Raw genomic sequence first — 21,967 nt, forward strand, 5'->3', positions numbered from 1 at the left:
ATAAGATAGATAACTATATAAATAGTATTATATTACTTACGAATACTTAACCAGTTCGGTGGGTGATGCGGCGAGATCCACGGCTACAAGTCGCTTGCTCGGTGGGGAACGTGGATATATCCGCTGATTCAAATTATATTTTTTTTCTCAGTTGCCTGCCTGCAGAGGTTTGTTTCCTTTTCAGCAGCGTATTCTAGATGAGTCTGCCCTCTGATGTGAATTTTTTCAACTATGTTCTCCCAATACCAATGTCATCCAAGAGTTACAACATAAAGAACGCAGCTGAGTCAGGGCAAGAACGACCTAAGGCCAAATAGCTCCACGCCGAAGCTTTAGCTCATCGCCTAATCGTCCCTTGGATGTAATAATATTGCTGTAGAAGGGATTTCTAGATATTATGACAATGAACAGACCTCTCTGATGACATTTTCGAACTGTGACCTGATTTATTATCACCAGTCTTTAGTTTTTCCTTCACGACTGGAGTGTGTGTTTATCATGAGTTACACAAAATTTTATTATCGTATGCATCCGTAATACAGTCATATTTCATGATTTCCGTCCAAACTGCTGAGACCAGGGTTCTATTCGATCCTTTTTCTTACATTTTTTGCAATTGATAACCAAAAGGGAATACAATGAATTCAGTCAAGTTATGTCATGGTCAATTTGCTTCGGTAAATCATGAAGGTACCAATATAAATGGTCCGTTATTGGACATTATAAATTTTCCAGCTAACTCATTCCTGGTTGCCAGCGTTTCGCCCCTGTGTGCTAGGTTGGGCTCATCAGTTGGTACCTAGCACACCTACGGTGGTGATGTTGTTTTAAGAGGAAGTACAACGAGGTACCAAGACGCTGGCTAATGCATACCGTGGAGGCCACTGCGTAGGCTACTTAGAGCCAACGGCAGTGCCAATGCACTATGAGGAACTTTGTCTCATTACCAAAAACTGATGCCTGCTTGGCCATCAGATGATACAGATGTTGATTCCCATAGGGAATCTGAAATATTTGTCCCAAATGAGTAAATTTATAATACCAATACAAATGGTCCATTATTGGACATTATAAATTTTCCAGCTAACTCATTCCTGACTGCCAGCGTTTCGCCCCCATGTGCTAAGTTGGGGTCATCAGTTGGTACTTAGCACACCTACCAAGATGCTGGATAATGCATACCGTGGAGGCCACTGTGTAGGCTACTTAGAGCCACCGGCAATGCCAATTCAATATGAGAAACTTTGTCTCATTATTGGTATTATAAATTTACTCATTCAGGACAAATATTTCAGATTCCCTACGGGAATCAACATCTATATCTTCTGACAGCCAAGCAGGCATCAATTTTTGGTAATGAGACGAAGTTTCTCATAGTGCATTGGCACTGCCGGTGGCTCTAAGTAGCCTACGAAGTGGCCTCCAACGGTATGAACTGGCCAGCGTCTTGGTATGTGTGCTAGGTACCAAATGATTAGCCCAACCTAGCAGACGGGGGTGAAACGCTGGCAGCCAGAAATGAGTTAGCTGGAAAATTTATAATGTTCAATAACGGTCCATTTATATCCATGGGTATAATGGTATTATAAATTTACTCATTCGTGACAAATATTTCAGATTCTCTATGGGAATCAACATCTATATCATCTGATGGCCAAGCAGGCATCCATTTTTGGTAATGAGACAAAGTTTCTCATAGTGCATTGGAACTGCCGGTGGCTCTAAGTAGCCTACGCAGTGGCCTCTACTTCTCTCACCAAACTCGGGATCAACCAAATACACCTGTATTTTTTTTGGCTGGGGTGCCCACACCTCTAATTGCAACTCAGTCGGCCCAAGAAAGCATAAATAGGCAGATGCCTAGTTGGCTGTCGCCTCCCCATAATATCATGTATTCCTGCCTCCTCACAGGTGTAGACACCGATCTCTCAGAACATGTTATCCGGACCCAGCTTCGAAAGGGCGGCTTCCGAGTCCATGATGTACGCAGACTCATGGACCGTACAACTTCCCAGCCTTCAACGCAAGTCTTGACCTACCTATGTGACGATGCCAATGCAGCAGTCCTGGAAGTCGGCGGAGCGAAGATCAACAACAGGCAATATACAGTGGTGCCAACCCCAGAATATATTCTGCAGCAAATGTGCGATAACCCTAACATTCTCCCCACTGTTATTGAATATCAACCTAAAACAACCCAGAAGCCCCCACCGCCCCCCTCCACCATATCAATAACTACTACTACCACCACCATCACTACCTCGGCCTTCACTCCTCCCTATACTTCTATCATCACCACGACGACCACCCATCCCTCTCCCATAATGTCAATACCCATTACTTCCCTAAGCCCCTCACAACCTAGTACCCAGCAACCCCTTGCCAACCAAGCAGACGCAACCAGCACAGCCCAGCCAGCCACACAAGAAGAAGCAACTGCTACAACACCAGCACCTCAGCAGCCACCAGCGCCGAGCTGTGTCATTCGGGGTATTGATCCAGCCATAACAACAAGTGACATTCTGGAAGAACTCAAAACAGCCCTCAGAGCATACCGCATCTACAACAGGAACGGCCCGACATTCATGGTACGCATTCAACTCCCCTCCGAGAAGAAGCACATCATCTCATAACCACCGGCGTCCGAATCCACAGCCAGCACCACCGAGTAGAGCACTCCCGCTCCCCACCCCCAACCTTGCGCTTACCTTCCAACAACTCCCACCGTCGCCCCCCGCCCACCCCCATCCCCCACACCTCCGCCAGCCATCCACCCACCTATTCCTCAAACCAACTTCCTCCTACCACCCCTCCCAATATCAGACCTTCTCCATCTACTAGCTACATCCATCACAAACATTACAACAACCCTCCACTTCCTAACATCCCAACTATACTTCAACACCCCGTACTGAAATCTTTCTATTAAATATAAATATAAATAATAATGACTAATGGAATTTGGGAGCCATAAATATACAAATAAATAATTCTTAAACTTTGCCGGCTGTTGAAACTCATCTTCAGGGTCGTTGCCTTGTGACAAGGAGATCTGAATCACTTGATACCTAAAAAATTAATATTGGAAAAGGAGTCCATCTGGTAATTTCCCCCACCCATAGAAATTAAACAGAATATATATTAATCTCATACAATTTACTTAGTCAATTAAATCTGTATTTACCTAGAAATCCGAGCAGAGCTCGTCGTGATACACCCTTGAACATATATAACAAAATAAAGAGAATATTGATATAAATAATAAATGTCTTAATTTATGAAATAACTCTCTCTCAATAACTGGTACTCAGTTTATTCCGCAACGCAAAATATTCACACGCAGTCATGACTCATTTTTCAAGAATGGACTCCACTTTGCTGATGGCGTTGGTATAGTTTGAAAAGGCCCAACACGTTACCTTACGTAGACTCTCCGTAGAATTATATATGGCTAACATTCATAACCATAGAATGTTGTTACACTCCAGCATCTTTCTCCCTGGTTCCTTCAACAGCAGATCTCGAACTCCCAACATGGCATGGGACATCTTCCCACAACTCGTACAAAACACCTCTCAGATTACCACCAGTATCACATCTGCACACTGCAAGCTGCAACTTCCAACTACTCACGCGTGCTTGCACCACACTAGCCCAAGCCAACACAACAGCATCTTAAAATAGCCCAGTTCCTGGAATTTTCCACCTCAGCTCCGTCAACACGTAAACCCCCGCTCGGAGACTCGTCACGTACACCACCGGGAGATAAACTGAGTGATCGAAACACACTAGTCCCAAATAAAATATAGAGAGTATCCATAATAACGAGAGTTCCAAAAAGAGTTACTAAGCCGCGACGGCTAAATACACACATAATTGAAATATACACATGAATAAATAATAATAATAATAATAATAATAATAATAATAATAATAATAATAATGACAATAATAATAATAATAATATCTGACCGGGGTTTGTCAGGTTACAGTACTAAACCACCACGTCTAACTCGCAACTCTTCCATCACTATATGTATTTGTAAAACTGTATTGTAAACCCTATATGTAACTAAATGCAACTCAATATGTAACTCATGGAATTCTCAATAAAAAGCACGAGATCAGAGCTACACTCCTTAGCCAAGAGGCCAAACCCTCAAAACAACTCCAAAATACATCACCGTTTTCCCCCCTCATCCAACTCCTACAAATCCTCCAAACCCGCCAAATCTCCTGGCCAGTGGTTCTTGGCCTCCACTAGCCAGCGTCTTGGCAGGTGTGCTAGGTACCAACTGATGAGCCCAATCTAGCACACGGGGGCGAAACGCTGGAAACCAGGAATGAGTTAGCTGGAAAATTTATAATGTCCAATAACGGACCATTTATATTGGTATTATAAATTTACTCATTTGGGACAAATATTTCAGATTCCCTATGGGAATCAACATCAATATCGTCTGATGACCAAGCAGGCATCAATTTTTGGTTAATGAGACAAAGTTTCTCATAGTACATTGGCACTGCCAGTGGCTCTATGTAGCCTACGCAGTGGGCTCCACGGTATGCACTAGCCAGTGTCTTGGTAGGTGTGCTAGGTACCAACTGATGAGCCCAACCTAGCACACGGGAACGAGACGCTGGCAACCAGGAATGAGTTAGCTGGAAAATTTATAATGTCCAATAACGGACCATTTATATTGTTATTATAAATTTACTCATTCGGGACAAATATTTCGGATTCCCTATGGGAATCAACACCTATATCAGATCATGAAGGGTCTGCCTACAGATGAAATAGAAGATCTTTTGATATCGATCTCCGAAAACTAAGCCTTTGAGTCGGACGATGGAGGAGATGATGATGCTGACTATAGTATTCCAGTACACCATCCCATTCATGATGTAAGATGCAGAGAAACAACGAGATCATCAGTCTTAATGTGGAAAGTTAACATGATTTTTTCTAAATAATTTGTACCACTGCCCTACTCTGGTATTTTAGAATGTTATTACTTGGTTCATCGAGCCCCTTTGTGACCTGGATGATTAGATATTGGACTTGCACTGTCTTTCCTGGGTTCAAGTCTCGATCGGTCCATTTTCTGGAAATTTTGCTGGAAAAAGTGAAGGTCTGGCTCTTTTTCTCCTGGATCTTCGGTTTCAATTTCAATCCATTTCAGCCGCATAATCAGTTATTTCACTCATGCATTCATTCATTCATTCACTTACTTACTTATCCTCAGTCATGAAAGAGCAGGTATATATCAGGCCTCTACAGTCAGCCCAGTTCAATAACTTGGGAGCTATGTGGGGCACTGTTTCATTTCTGACCTTTTCTGGAAACCAGGTTTAGATTTATATTGTTAATGTATTATATGTTAATATAATTCAAACTTTTAATTCTTGTCTGCAGTAGATCCAAACTTCACGCAAACTGCTAGCCAGCAGGAATTACGGTACCCGAGTTGTCATCTGAATCGGATGAAGATGATCATCATACCCCAGCAGATCAATATCAATGGACCAAATTGTGTAAAATGCCTGATGAATTTAAAAATGCCCAGTTTCAACAAGATTATGGGCCAAAGGTCGATATAAATGAGAAATATGAAATGGGGTGAATCTTGCCATCAGTGTTGAAGAATTGAAATCTTTCATAGGTCTTCTCATAATAATGGGTTTCCAAACCTTACCAAGCATGAGACTGTACTGGCCGAGTGATCCAAATTTTTAGGTCAGTAAGCTATGTCTCAGGTTGCCACAAAAGAAGTACAAAAAAAGATGTTCACTGTGTTGTAAAACCTGCATAGCACTATGTAAGTCATGTTTTATTCTCTTCCATAAGACGAAACAGTAAGTGTTCACAGTTTAGTGCAGTATGTTATGTAAAGTAAAACATCAATGCATAAAAGAAAATTCTGCTTGAAAGTTGTGTTTGATATTTTTCAATAAAATGATATGAGTCATGATTTATTTTTTGAGTTCTTTTATCACAAATGTGATAAAGGACTCATAATCTACTGTAATATTTTCAGGACAATGAGGTGGTACATTATTGTACCATACCCACTTTAGATTTTACATGACTGCTGTAGGGCACTGGTACAATAATATACCACCCATTTTGACTGATCAAATAGTCATAAGTAATTGTAAAATCAAAGTCCACCAACAGCATGTGTTGTATAAGTCATGAAAAGACAAAAAAATAATTATAAGTTGCTAGAGGACCTTATGCCCTATAAAAGGTTGATACTGATAGCTCCCCATCGAATTCCATTTCATTCGCCAAGTTGTTTCCAAGGAGTCCCTGGCCTGTCAAATGAGAGTGGGACTCCATTACTCCCATAGGTCTGAGACTTGCTTAAAATGTTCTGAGCTCAGTAAATTCATGAAGCAGGACGCTACCCTACTTACACATAGTCCAAGTGAGGATCTCTCCTCTAATGGGTTAGGGACCACGGGTGAATTATACAGTCCTAGCCACCTGAGCACGAAGAGGGCCATGACTCAGAATATGTCCGAGATGCCCGCTCCCATTCCATAGCAACTGGTATCCCGACTCTCAGGACCACTTACTAGGCCATTCAGCCATTGCCCATGATTTACGAACTAGGATGTGACTACCGTAACCCACACCATGAACCATAAGTACAATAATATAATACCTAAAAAGAAATTAAATTACAACAAGAATAATAATAATATAGATAACTATGCAATATAACATTCACTACCAGAAATTTCCCATATTGACAAAAGTTTCAGTTCTCATGCTGTGAGTGTGGGCAAACAACATTACATAGGGATTGGGATAAGGATTACTATACAGGGAACCACAGCCCAGTACTACTACTGCTCTAATGGTAACAATGGATGATATGATGGTAATAATAATAATAATAATAATAATAACAATAATAATAATAACAACAACAATAACAATAACAACAACAATAACAATAACAATAACAACAACAACAATAATAATAATAATAATAATAATAATAATAATAATAATAATAATAATAATAATAATAATAATAATAATAATAATAATAATAATAATAAAAATAAGGAAGTTCCACTCACGGCTGGTCTCAATAGTGAAGGAATTGTTGTAGGTCGAGGTTTTATGCTTAGGAATAGTGAGCAATGTCGTGTTAAGAGATCTGGTATTTTTCTCATGGTGTTCAGAGAGGCTATGAAATCGTTCATACAGGTAGGTTGGGGATTGTAAGGTAAGGATTTGGTGCACTGAAGTCAAGGTATGCAGTGTGCGTCTGCCTTCAAGGCATAGCCACCTGAGATCAACGTAAGACTCGGTAATATGATCTGAAAATTTCAAATTACATTTAAATCTTACACAGGCATTCCATGCATGTTATAGTTTGTCTCGTAGTTTGTTTTTTGCATTTTTGTAAACTACGTCACAGTAGTCGAATATTGCAAGAACAAGGTTTCGACTAGTTTCTTCTTTAAACTGAATGAGAAAGTAAATCTGACACTGTTTGAAGTGTGCAACATGGCAAACACTCACGATATGGTCTGATGTGACCATGAGAGGTGCTGATCAATGCTTACTCTCACAAAAGAACAAAACATTGTTTTGACATATGTCAAGGATGGACATGTGGTAGTTACTGGAAAAAAGTCTTGGTTGGGCAACTGCTATGGTTTGGGATTCCTTTGGGTTTAAAGTAAGTCCATTTGCTTACGGCCTCAAGATCCATGTTAATTTTCTCGATTGCTGTCGAAAATCTGTTGCTTTTGTGGGGATGTACAACTTTACATCGTCAGCACAAATGTGTTAGCTGTTTAGTGAAAGAAGCTGCAGGTAACAGCTAGTACATCGTATGTGATGAAGAAAAGGCAGCCAGGTTGGGAAGAATGAAGAGGTTTTGGGAGAGGAGGAAGATGATGAAAGCTAACTTCTCAGTTAATTCTTTGAAGACCTAGATGTATATGGTTTGATTTAAGTGCTCTAATATGGGTGTAAATATGCAAATGAATAAATAAAATGTGCACCTTTCATATTTAAACAAATCGTAATATCAACATATTACCACATTATTTTCATCTAGTAAATCTGCAAGGAGAAAGCATAATAGTAGAGACTGTGCAACCTTGAGTGAAGAAATAACGACATGTTATAGAACTGTCTGCATAATTACCACAAACTGCTAACAATCTCTTTTGGGGAAACATCAGAAATATATGTAGAACAAAAATTAGTTCAGTTAAATATTGTTTTATTGTCTGCAAAGAGTACTGAACCAAGGACAAGGAAATAATATATTTCCATCAATTAAAAAACCCACTATAATCACAATGTATTTGACTTCAATACAATATACCGTACTGGATTCTCTCAACAACGAAATCTTAAAATATTAAGTGGGGATTTGACAAGTTCATGACATATTTACTAGGAAACAGAAGGTTAATAATCTGAAATGTTTCTGAAGGAGAAACAAGTCAAAAAGTATTATGTAGTTAACAACAAAAACAGCACTGAAAGTTTGATATTTAGTATTGTTGCTTGAACTCCATAATATACCTATGCTCTTAAAATGTCTTTACAGAAGAACCATATACACATAATATCCCTTTAAAATACAAAATTTCTTATGAAGAGTACATGTATTACAACTTCTGTTACCACAAATCCAATTAAATTTTTGTATGCAGTTATATCACTTAGTAAGCATAAGAATGAGTCAGCATTCCACAGCTGTGATCATTTCCTTTGTATTTGAAACGGCATTTCACAGAACAAAATGTTATCTGCATTGGGACCATCTGCGATCGACCAACTTCATGTGTTACAGAGCTAGAGATGTCCATAAGGTTGAAAACACAGAAACTTTCAAAACGTTCATCGAAACATGCCGATCTGCAGACACAATATTTGGCTGTGTCAAGGTAATGGCTCATGCATAATGGCACATCATGATGAGTGTATGGTACCCTGTAACAAAACATTTCAACACCAATCACAATAAAAGTGTAACAAGAAGACTAAAATGTTAAGAACTATGAGACACAAATGTACAAAATGCATACATGCCTACCCTAAGGCCTGTTTCCTGATATTGATATGGCATCAGGGATGAGGTGAGAAGAAATTATATGGCATGTTTTTACAGCTGGATTCCCTTCCTGTCACCAACCTCAGCTGAGGAGCTAATAAAGATGAAATTAATGAAGGTGAATGAAATTGGGTAAGGAGATGGAAGGAATCAGCTGTGGCCTATGAATAGGAAATGTTCTAGCATTTGCCTGGAAGTGAAAATGAGAAACCACAGAAAACCTCTCAGGACAGCTGACTGTAAGGTGCGAACCCATTTTCTCCTGAACATAGAGCTTGGCTCCACAGTCGTAATGTGTCAATACATGCGGACACTCCGCTCGGTACATTTACAAGATATTTTAATGAAATAGGTTCCTTATGAAAGGTACCTTTACTTATCACCAATTTAAGGTCATCTTTTCCCAAGTTACGCTTTTTATTTTATTCTTACGATGTACACTCAATAAAGAAAAAGGAACGAGTGCATGGTATCCTCTCATTTAATATTTTATTATATCTAATTTTAATAATTATCAAGATATAATTCACCTCCCACGTAGATACAAACCTTGTCAATACCTACAATAAACATTATATCTATATATTCTATTGCTTCTGAGAAAAGTGTATCTGCAAGGAATTTACACAAAACCATGAGCTCATTCTTTTTTTGAGTGACTGTACATTCCATGCAGAGGTCCTTCTCATTCAATTGAGAGCTTCACAAAAAATAACATGTCAATTATTAGAGTTATCTTTTTGAAGTTTTATCTAAAAGTGTACCAGGTGCTTCAGATACATATATAGCTGTAGAATATGTGGTCTACCTGGTCCACTGTAGGAGCTTTAACTGTGATGCACAAAATGGCTGCATGTAACAACATAAACTCAGAAGTTCATGAAAGTTGCAGAGGCTACAGACTCATCAGGATCTCAATTTGCTGAAATGCCACTTGAGGGTTCTGTGCACTGCTCAGGGTACAAATAAGCTCTTGAGCATAAACATTCAGTTGAGTCAACTGCATGGCAATGGAATGGCTATGTTACGTGATTGAGGAGGTTCTTCAGCCTGTCAAAACTAACTCATGAATAAATACATTTTGAAACTACCTGAAAAAGAAAGCATATGATAACAAAATTATACATGAAAAAGAAACTACATAATTAAGGAGACTGGATTGAGAAGGCAGTGACTGATGATGTTCACGAGTAATTCTCTTGCTCAAGTTTTGCTATATAATAGGTTCGTAATCGTTACATTGGTGTACGAGTGATCAGAAGTAAATTTTGGATCACCTACTACATTCTTGTAAGTAAGATACCTAACATTATATCTGTGGTCTTTGTAAGAAGTGAAAATCTATACAGATAACCTACAACCCTTTGCTGACCCACTCAAAATGGCCACCTCTGTTGATAGAGGTCGGCATCTATTGAGTTCAATGAATGAAAAAATCAATGATATTTTTTCTCAACGGACACCGAGTAAGCCAATAAATAATAACAACACTGTAAATAACCCTCCACATCCCAACAGTGCATCAAGTAACCAAAAGACAACCATCACAACTAGGTCTAGTAACAAACATCATTCAAGTTTAAGCTATTCTGCTGCAATACAGTCGTACCCCTCCAAAGAACAAGTTATTATAATCGAATCTCATGATGGGATCAGTATCAAGGATTATGTGCTAGCTATAGGGAAACTTACAACCCCTAGCAGCCTTCGGTTTGTTTCATGTATATCGAACGGAAGGATATCCAACTTTCTCTCAAGTAAGAAAACTGTTGAAAATCTGATACCGACAAACCCTAAGATCTTAATAAACAATGTATCACTGGAAATACGACTCCTTTTAACAAAAAAAAAAAAAAAAAAAAAAAAAAAGGCGCATTATATTATCCAACGTCTATCCTGTGATCCCAAACTATGTTATCGAAGAGGAATTGTTAAAACTCTGTGTGAAAATCATGTCTAGGATTACCCCAAGTAGAGCAGGCTTGTCAATTCCACGATTCTCCCACATTTTAAGCTTTCGAAGACAAATGTACATTCAAAATGAAGACTTTGATAAACTCTCTGAAACCCTCCATATTGAATACTATGGTACTAACTACTGGATTTACCTATCATTCGACTCACCCACTTGTTTTCTTTGCTATACTGAAGGACATCTGGTCAAATATTGTCCTAACAACGTTTCACTTCCAAAAGATTTCTCCATACAAAGAAATCCAGTGAATCCATTGATCAAAGAAAAGCCATCTCTGACTCCAACTATAATCTAAACAATGCTTTTCAACTACAGGAAATAATTATTGAACTTGACAAATGTGGCAAATCTAGTCCTGGCCCAGATACAGTCCCTTATGAATTTCTAAAACACCTTCCACTAAATGCAATAAATTATCTTCTGGCCATTTTCAACCACATATGGAGTTCTAAGACTTTTCCTGATCAATGGTGCAATGCCATTGTAGTTCCAATACCCAAACTAGGGAAAGACAACTCAATTGCAGAAAATTATCATCCTATTGCTGTAACTAATGCAGTGTGTAAACTCATGGAGAAAATAGTCAACAGAAGATTACGCTGGTATCTTGAGCACATAAATTTCTTCAGTAATGTGCAAAACCGGTTCTGTAAAGCACACTCAACAAGAGACACTTTGATAAGTCTGGAATCTGAAATACAGGAAGCGTTCCTCAATAACCGACACCTAATAGCAGTCAGTTTAGATATTAATAAGGCATATGATATGGTATGGAAAGATTATGTAATCAAAGTATTAATGACACATAATATATCTGGAAATATCCTATATTTCGTTTATAATTTCCTCCAAATGCGCCAAATTCAAGTTAGAGTAAATGGAATGCTGTTAAAGGAAGTAGTAATCAACAATGGAGTCCCACAAGGATCAGTTATCAGTGTAACACTGTTTCTTGTGGCAAATAATGGTATAGTCTCTAACATCCACTCACCAGTTACGTGTTGCCTTTTTGCTGACAATTTGATAAACTTTTACCCAGGAAAAGCGTTACGACGACTCATCTCTTATTACAAGAATCAATTATTGTAAATATTCAAAAGTGGACTAAAACCACAGGGTTCAAATTTTCTAAAACTAAAATAAAATGTATTCTCTTCTCCAAAAATAAACATACCATCCCTAACACTGAATTATATATGGAAGACCATAAAATTGAATCAGTTAAAACTATTAAAGTTCTAGGACTTCTATTCGATAACAAGCTCACCTGGACCCCATACTTTAAAAATCTTACAGATGAGTGTCAAAGAAGAATGAATATCATGAAAATTCTCTCAGCAAAAAAACTGGGGAACAGACTACCAAGTCCTAATAAACACATACAGAGCCACAATCAGAGCGAAACTGGATTATGACAGTATAGTACATTGTTCTGCCTGACCATCTACTCTCAAGATCCTTGATACCATCCAATCCTCAGCTCTTTGAAATCAGATGTAAACAGCTGAGTTTGACATACGCACTCAGGATAGCTGGCACAAGTAACCAATACTTAAAATCTCCTATTTTCAAAGAGACATAAAGGAAACCAATACTTAAAATCTCCTATTTTCAAAGAGACATAAAGGAAAACTAACTGGATCTCAACCCCAACCCTTTAACATCAGAATATACAATCTTCTCAAAGAACTAAACCTCAGCCTTCCACTCATTTTACTTCCATACAACTCCCTAGATACCCCTCCGTGGAAAGCTCATTTGCCTCCATGCAACTGGGAATTGAACAACAATCTTAAAGCTCAAACTGACACAGCAAAATCCCAACAGTTATTTAATAAAATTTGCAATAGATACTCATCGTATAGTGCAATTTATACTGATGGATCAAAATTCAATGAGAAAAATGGTTGTGCAGTGAAATGTAAAGACTATAGTAAGCTATACAGATTACCAGATCTTCTCACAGTTTTTACAAGTGAACTGTATACTCTTAAACAGGGCACGATTCATATATCAAAGGCAAGCTACAATAACTCATTCATAATATTCTCTGATTCCAAAAGTGCATTAACTTCAATACAAAATCCATCAACAACAAACCTCCTTGTTAAAGAAATTCAAGTGCTGTACCACAAGATCAAGATTGCAGGAAAAAATGTTATTTTTATGTGGATACCATCTCACAGAGGAATACCAGGCAATGAATCAGCTGATTAACCCGATGAGCGCTACGCCCGCCTATAGACGGGCTTTTAAAGATAAAAATTTCATTGTTCCGTATTGAAATTATTGATGTTAAAAATTAAATAATTGAAAAGGAGGTTCAACCTATTCAATACTTAAAAGAAAGAAATGTAGTAATTACATTCTTATTTAAATGGGACCGGTTTCGACCTTAGTCCAGGTCATCATCAGCCGTAAAAACATGTACAATGTTTATGAATATTGGAGGTCAGTTTCACACTCTGATAGGCACAAAGACACGACACCCCATTCTGTCATGCACAAAGTCACAACACTATCAACTAATATACGAAGATCAAAAATAACTTGAAGTTGCAGAAGAATAGATTTGTAGTAGAAAGACGCCAGCTCCTGGTGATCAGCGCGGCACATTCGAGGTCATGCGCTGCGGTCGAACGCCAAAGTAGAGTGGAGAATGTTTTGAAGGTCCAGAATTTATCATGGTTGCGGGAAGTTAAGTACGTATATAAAAATGTTTTTTCAAGTCAACTGTTTTCCAAGAACTTAGCAGGAGTACAAGTACTCATTCAATTATACTGATTTGCGTCGTATATTTTTATATACGTACTTAACTTCCCGTAACCGTGATAAATTCTGGACCTTCAAAACATTCTCCACTCTACTTTGGCGTTCGACCGCAGCGCATGACCTCGAATGTGCCGCGCTGATCACCAGGAGCTGGCGTCTTTCTACTACAAATCTATTCGTCTGCGACTTCAAGTTATTTTTGATCTTCGTATATTAGTTGATAGTGTTGTGACTTTGTGCATGACAGAATGTGGTGTCGTGTCTTTGTGCCTATCAGAGTGTGAAACTGACCTCCAATATTCATAAACATTGTACATGTTTTTACGGCTGATGATGACCTGGACTAAGGTCGAAACCGGTCCCATTTAAATAAGAATGTAATTACTACATTTCTTTCTTTTAAGTATTGAATAGGTTGAACCTCCTTTTCAATTATTTAATTTTTAACATATAGACGGGCTGACGCGGCCGGTCTACCAGTGCTACGCCCGTCTATAGACGGTGCGCGAGAATTTTAATTTTTTCGAGTTTCCCGGTTCACTTTCTACTGCGAATTTGATCTCTGACATGTTCTGCCATCTGTTGGGCATTTTGTAGAACTAATTGATTAGAGATTATTGCTTCAGAAAGTAACTTACAGAGCTTTTTGTAGACATCTGTGGAGTTCATCTGTGATGTAAACAAACATGGCAGATCAACAATCTATTTGCTCTTGCAGCAATGCTATTTCCGATCACAGAATCTTTCAGTTAATAACCACAGCGGAAAGTGATGACGGAGATGATCATTTTAAGGAACTGTTAAGCGATTTTGAAACTGAGAGTGATAGAGAGTGTGCCGAAAATATTGTATGTAAGATAGAAACAGAGCCTCTTTATAAACGAAAGTAGAAAAACACGGTGAGTGCAAAAGCTATTTTATCACTATTTTCGTGGCGGACGGATTACTTTTCTTCACCAGAGTTTCAAGTAACTGTGACAGGCTCTGAGGGCCAAGTAGTGTTTGATGACGACCCGAAAATCATTGATTTTTAGAAACTTTTTTGCCAGTGGAGTTGGTGCAGATAGTTGAACAAATCGGCATCACAAAAAACCAGTAGAAAACATTTAACTATCACCACATTCCAGGTTTGGGAAGCATTTTAAAATATCAACTTATATACTTCTAAGAAGTTACATGTATTAGTTGCCTACAGATTTTAGGAAATTATATTATTTTTGACTCTTTACTTTGTATAAATATAATGCACACAGGGGCACATGAGTGTAATTTTGTTTACTCTCAAAATAATATTGAACATAAGTGTGGGATTTCCAATTTGCATTTAGATTTATAATCAACCAACATTTATAAACATTTTAAGCTAATCACTGATAAGTTAAAAATTAAGGCTTCTACAAAATTTTTTACATACGAATGAAAAAACTCAGCACTGAGGTACCAAACAGTCAATTGGTAACTCAGCACTTAAAAGGTTAAGCAGCAAAAGAGGCTACTAGTCTTCCAATCAACGACCAACAAATTGCCACAGTACATTCTGATATCATCGCTTATATCAAAATCAAACTACATGAACAATGTAAAATGAACTGGCTTAAAACTTCCACTAGCAACCTCCAAAAAAAAAATTAAAATAATATCTACGAGAACATATCCTCTCCAAAACCTCACCAGACATGAACAAGTCTTAATTTCCCGACTAGGGATAGGACACACGAAGATCACCCACAACTATCTCCTAGAAAAGAAACAACGTCCCACCTGCAGTAAATGTAACTGCTCTCTCACTGTCAAGCATATCATCTCAGAATGTCAACTGTATCACCATTGGTGCCAACACCACAAACATACCTAAGGAAATGGAAGTGACACTGGCTTCTCCAGCACTGAGTCAGCAAGTCATCAACTTCCTTAAGGACACTGGCTTGCACGCCAAAATCTAATTACATTATATTTATATTTTCCTTATATTTTTTATAACAACAACAATAATAATAATTATTATTATTCTGTAATCATATGTAAGAATCACGATAAGACCTTGGAGTTAAAGTGACTATAAACAACCCTTCTTCTTCTTCTTCTTCTTCTTCTTCTTTTATGACCACATAGGATCACTTTAGTCAGTCCGTCGTTCAGGTCTCTTTGAAGGGATTGTTCGGGCTTTGCGGTCCTCCCAGTACTTCTTCAGACGCTCCGATCTTCGTGCCCTTTCCTCAGTTGAAAATGTGCGTGTTGTTGGTTTGTTTTGTGTAAGGGTAAAGCGGAGGTTTGTATTCTTGAGTTTTGTATTCAATTTTATCTTATTTTTGGTGTCTTCTGTTGTAAGGCCTATTTCCTTCAGATCCTCTCTTACTTCTCTGATCCATTTACATCCTGTTGTGGTATTTTTTGAGACGAGATTGTGTTGTACTAGTTGTTTCAGAAGTCTCGAGTCCTGCATCCTCATGATATGTCCAAAGAATCCCAGTCTCCTCTTACGCATAGTATCTGTAATGGGTTCTAGCTCTTTGTACACGACTTTGTTAGGTATTAACCGCCACTGTCCATCTTTCTGATATTTTTTGTTGATACAGGTTCTTCCAATCCTCCTTTCAATTTTCTGAAGTCTGCCAGTCTTTGATTGTTTATTCAGGTAAAAGAGTGTTTCTGCTGCATATGTAGCTTCCGGTTTTATAACTGTGTTGTAGTGTTTTATTTTTGTATTTATTGATAGACATTTCTTTTTGTAGATATCCCATGTTAATTTTTGTGCTTTAGCTAATCTATTTGTTCTTACTTGGATTGAGATTTTTTCATTTAAGTTATGTGTTATTACTTCTCCAAGATATTTAAACTGAGTTACTATTTTGATTTTATTACCATTTATGGTGACTTCTTTTAGCTGTGTTGGTTTTTGGGGCATAATTTCTGTTTTTTCAAATGATATTTTGAGGCCAATTTTACTTGCAATGTTTTGAAGTTCTGATATCTGGGTTTTTGCTTCTTTTATGTCCACTGCTAGTAATGCTAAATCGTCAGCAAAACCCAGGCAATTTGTTTTGATTTTTCGGCCAATCTTTATTTTGGGGGGACATTTTCTAAACCATTCCCTCATTACCATTTCTAGAGCACAGTTAAATAATAGTGGTGAGAGCCCATCTCCCTGCCGTAGTCCAGTTTTAATTTCAAATGTCTCTGATGTTTCACCCCTAAACTTCACTTTTGACTTGGTATTGGTGAGAGTCAATTTTATCATGTTTATTAATTTGGGGTGTAGTCCAAGGTGTCTTAAAATTTTAAACAGAGATTCTCTATGGATGCAATCATAAGCTTTCTTGAAATCTACAAATGTTATCACCATATCTCTGTTTCTTCTCCTGTTATAGTCCATTATCAACTTAAGACTCATGATCTGATCAGGACAGCTCCTCCAGGGTCTGAAACCTCCTTGATATTCTCCTAGTTCTTTCTCAAGTTGTAAACTTATCCTATTAAGGATGATGATTGAAAATATTTTGTATGTTATATCTAGGAGAGAGATTCCCCTGTAGTTATTAGGGTCGGTTTTGTCCCCTTTTTTGTGCAGAGGATGAATGAGGGCTGTTGTCCAGTGTTCTGGTAGTTCTTCTTTAATCCAGATAGAGACAAGTTGTTGATGGAGGGCAACTTTTGCTGAGTTTCCTGCATATTTCCAGATTTCCGCAAAGGTCTGATCTTCTCCTGGCGCTTTGTAGTTTTTTAATTTATTCAGAGCCTGGTAGACTTCCTTTATTGTGGGGGGATTGATGTTTTCTGGTGATGTTTTTATCGGGGTGTTGGTGTCCAAATGAAGGAGTTCTGTAGGTTCCTCACAATTTAAAACCTTGTTGAAATGTTTAGCCAGAATTTCTGCATTGTCTTTATTGTTATGGGCCAGCTTACCATCTTCATCCTTCATCAGTAGGGTCGGGGGTTCATATTTTTGGAGCTGCTTTCTGAAGGTTTTGTAGTAGTCCCTTGATTTAGTTTTACTGAACTGTTCTTCAATTAACTGCAGGGTGTCCTTATGATGTTGTCTTTTTATTCTTCTTAAGACTTGGGTAGTTTCTTTTCTCTGTTTTACTAGCTTTTGATAGGATATTTCTGTCTTTTGGGACTGATGTAATAGCCATGCCTGATGTCTTTTCTCCACTGTTTCATCACATTCACTGTTCCACCATTGGTGTTTTTTACGTGGTTTAATTGGAGCTAGGTCTTCTGCAATTTGTTTAAGGTTGTGTACTAAGTCTTCAAGTTTGTCTGTGATTTTTATTTTTTCAGTTGCTTTCTGGTAATTTTTGTTGTTGATTAGCTGGGTAGGATCTATTTTTCTTTTAGTTTTAAGGGCTTGCTTTTGTTGTCTCCTCTGGGGAGTGAGTTTAATTTTAATTTTAACTACGTAGTGATCTGAACCTGTGCCTATTCCTCGGAGGACTTTGACGTTATAGATCTCTTTGTGGTGGTATTTGTCCATGCAGACGTGGTCCAGTTGCCATTCTCCTTTAGTGTAGTCAGGGTGTTTCCATGTTTTGAGTTTTTGAGGTTTCCTCTTAAAACATGTAGATTTTGAGATTAAATTATGGTTTCTACACAGGTCAACTAGTCTCTCTCCATTTTTATTTGTTTTCTTGTGTGCTGGCCATTTTCCGATGATGTCACGGTATTTTCTTTCTCTGCCTAGTTGAGCGTTGAAGTCGCCTATTAATAATTTTATATGGTGTTTGGGGATGTTATCTATGGTCTGGTCCAATAGGTCCCAAAATTCTCCTGTTTCCTCCTGGTCTTTTGAGGAGTTGTTTTTATCATTAGTGGGAGCATGGGCATTTATTATAGTATAGATTTTATTAGATGCCTTTAAGGTGAGCGTTGAGAGTCGTGGAGACTGTGATCTGAATTCTTGAACTGAGTTTATTATTTTAAGGCTGACCAAAAATCCTGTTCCAAATTGTGGGACATTCTTCATCACTCTCTTCCCGGGTATACCTTTATAAAGTCTGTACCCTTGAGATTCCAAGGCATCCTGGTCAGTGTTTCTAATTTCCTGTAATCCCATGATAAGAATTTTGTGTTGGTCCATTATGTCGGTGATCACTTTTAGTTTACCGGTTTGCATGAGTGAGTTTATGTTGTGTGTAGAGAAGTATGTTATCTGCTTTGGTTTGATTCTTGATTTTGTCTCATTCGTGTTTGTAGTACTGGGGTATTTCCGTGCCTCCGACTTCACGGTATCTTTCAGGTGGCAGCCCACCGTATCCGAATGCTGCCTTCTCTGAACTCTTGGTTCAGCCGGTGGAGTATTCCTTAAAAGACCTTCCATGGTTGACTGTCAAGGTGTCACCTGTGTGGGACTAGGTCCCGAATTACAACTCTGGATGTGATCCAGTGAGGTGATAATGAGGCCGCTCCTCTGGAGTACAGACGCCTATTTAAAAAAAACCACAATTACCAGGCGAGTAGGCCGTGCGGTAAGGAGTGCGCAGCTGAGAGCACGCATCCGGGAGATATTTGGTTTGAATCCCACTGTCGGCAGCCCTGAAGATGGTTTTCTGTGGGTTCCCATTTTCACACCAGGCAAATGCTGGGGCTGTACCTTACTTAAGGCCACGGCCACTTCCTTCCTATTCCTAGGCTTTTCCTGTCCCATCGTCGCCATAAGACCTATCTGTGTTGGTGCGACGTAAAGCAAATAGAAAAAAAAAACCCACTTAATTAAAAATAGAATGATATGTTTCGTTCTTGAAAGATCACCAGATCATCATGAATGTAATCTTTTAAGACGAAACATTGAGAGAATAACACACATCATGCACATGGGATAGCTTCAAACTGTTATCAATGTAAAATTTGAGCACGATATTGTGTACCACATATCCATCTTTATTTAACATGCTTGAATATATTTAGAAACAAATAAATATTTATCTTTTCCAGTCTAGCATGCTAGCATAGAATGAAGTGATAAATTTCTAATTTTGCAAATTCTAAGATCACAAATCCTAACTGGATAGATTTATTTAAATAAACCTCTGTATTTTCAAACCCACACATGTAGTAATAATCAATTTTTAGGAAAAAAAAGAATTACCTCTCCAAATGTCAGTATTGATGTTAACTTTTAAAACAATAAACTTCTTACATTTGAATATTTTTTTTTACACGTTTTACCATACGCGGCATTGTTCATTAGCTTGTACAAATCACTATACGGTTTTGGAATAGCATTTTGTTGGTCTAAAATGTTATCATGAATGTAATCTTTTAGGACGAAACCTTGAGAGAATATGTACACATCATGCACATGGGATAGCTTCAAACTGTTATCAATGTAAAATTTGAGCACGGTATCTTTATTTAACAATGTCATACACCATCTGTCTAGATTAGGGGCTGGACTTGGCCTGCCAAAGCATTCGGTTGTCACTACCGTAACAACCCCAGGATTTTGAGGGTTTTGTAGACTTACTCATTAGAAATAAAAGACAAATATTATGTAGATAATATATTTTATTCAATGGAACGTGCTACACTTGGAATGCAGGAAATAACTCTGTGTAGTATGGGTCTGTGATATGAGAAATACAAGACATAATTTAAGAGTTTGGGAGTAATATTATGAGCAAAGTAGTTACTTATTGTAAACTGTTTTAGCTGTTTCAATTTCTCACAGTAATGCCAATTACGCTCTTGCTTCATCTCTTTTATTCCTCTCTCATTAACTTTTCTCATTACAGTTCTTTTTTTGCACTTTTTTGCCAAATCCTAATCAAATTTTTCTTTTTCATTATTAAACTTTTTATTCTATACAACTGAGCATGATGTATTCATAATGACCCCTAACCTCCAACTGAGCATGCGAGTCAACACGGCGCCATTTTCTAACGGAATATGCGTGTGACATCACATATTTACATGTTCAGCACAAATTTTGCCCTACTCTGCAGCGCTATTTCATAAAAACTACATTTCAGACTTTTAATTTTTATTTTGCAACACGTAGCCTCCTCTTTTATCTGTAAACTGAGACATTAAACATAGTCGTAAGTTAAATACTCTTGGTGATATACGCATTCTATGCAAACAATAAAAAGAGTCTTAAAACTTTTCTTTAAATGTACCCGTTGTCAAGGAAGGACGAGAACGTGTGTAAAATCAGCAACACGATCACCAACCTCGGACCAGCATTACAGACGAAAACATTTGTTTGGTTAAAGACATTACTGATGACGATCGACGGGCGACAGTATCAGACATTGCAGAACAAGTCGGAATCAGTTATGGGAGCTGTCAAGCAATCATCACAAACGACCTACAGTTCCAGAAAGTGTGTTCCAGATGGATCCCTCACCTTTTGACCGAAAATCTGAATATGAGACGTTTGGAGGTCTGTCCGAGGCTTACAGCAAGGTTTGCGGAAGAAGGTGATGTATTTTTGAGTCGGTTCATCACTTGCAACGAAACATGGGTGCACCACTACACCCACGAATCTAAACAAGCCAGTAAGGAGTGGCAGAGGAAAGAAGCAGCACCAGTGAAAGCCAAGACTCGATTGTCAGCTGGCAAGGTTCTTGCAACCATTTTTTTGATCGGCGAGGCATTTTGCTGATTGATTTTTTCCACGAACGACGCACAATCAATGCTGCTTACTACTGCGAGCTGTTGAACAAGGCGAGGGTTGCATATCGCCGCAAAAGACGAGACCAACCAATTCGACAGGTCATCCTCCTCCACGAAAATGCGCGGCCCCATATTGCAGCTCTGTCTGTCTCCGAGCTACAGAAAATACACTGGACTACACTTGATCATCCTCCTTACAGCCTGGACTTATCGCCTTGCGATTTCCATTTGTTCGGACCGCTTAAAGCAGCTCTAGGAGGGCAACGATTTGAAGATAATGAGAGTGTGGAAGACTTTGCGCGGAAATGGCTGGTGACATGACTCTGTTCTTTTATGACGAGGGCATCAAAAAGCTGCCCATACACTGGGACAAATGCATTTCCAAAGCAGGAAACTATGTGGAAAATTAAATTGTAATTGCATTGTTTTTTTTCAATAAATGAATTTAAATTAAAATTAAAATCCTGTTTATATTTGATCTCCCCACATATTTTCAGAATCTCCTTTATGT

General features: G+C 38.2%; 1 protein-coding gene across 2 annotated transcripts in view; it reads right to left on the minus strand.

The window, feature by feature from the left end:
- Positions 1–8,238: 8,238 nt before the first annotated feature.
- The window catches only part of Lrr47 (Leucine-rich repeat 47), a 112,771-nt gene continuing 99,042 nt past the window's right edge, over positions 8,239–21,967 (minus strand). For both annotated transcript variants that reach the window (XM_067144713.2, XM_067144714.2), the window contains exon 6: positions 8,239–8,974. In XM_067144713.2, the coding sequence (XP_067000814.1) occupies positions 8,704–8,974 (271 nt within the window). In that variant the 3' untranslated portion in view covers positions 8,239–8,703. The remainder of the gene's footprint in view (positions 8,975–21,967) is intronic.

Source organism: Anabrus simplex, chromosome 1 (assembly GCF_040414725.1).
Source record: "Anabrus simplex isolate iqAnaSimp1 chromosome 1, ASM4041472v1, whole genome shotgun sequence".
Lineage (NCBI taxonomy): Eukaryota > Metazoa > Arthropoda > Insecta > Orthoptera > Tettigoniidae > Anabrus > Anabrus simplex.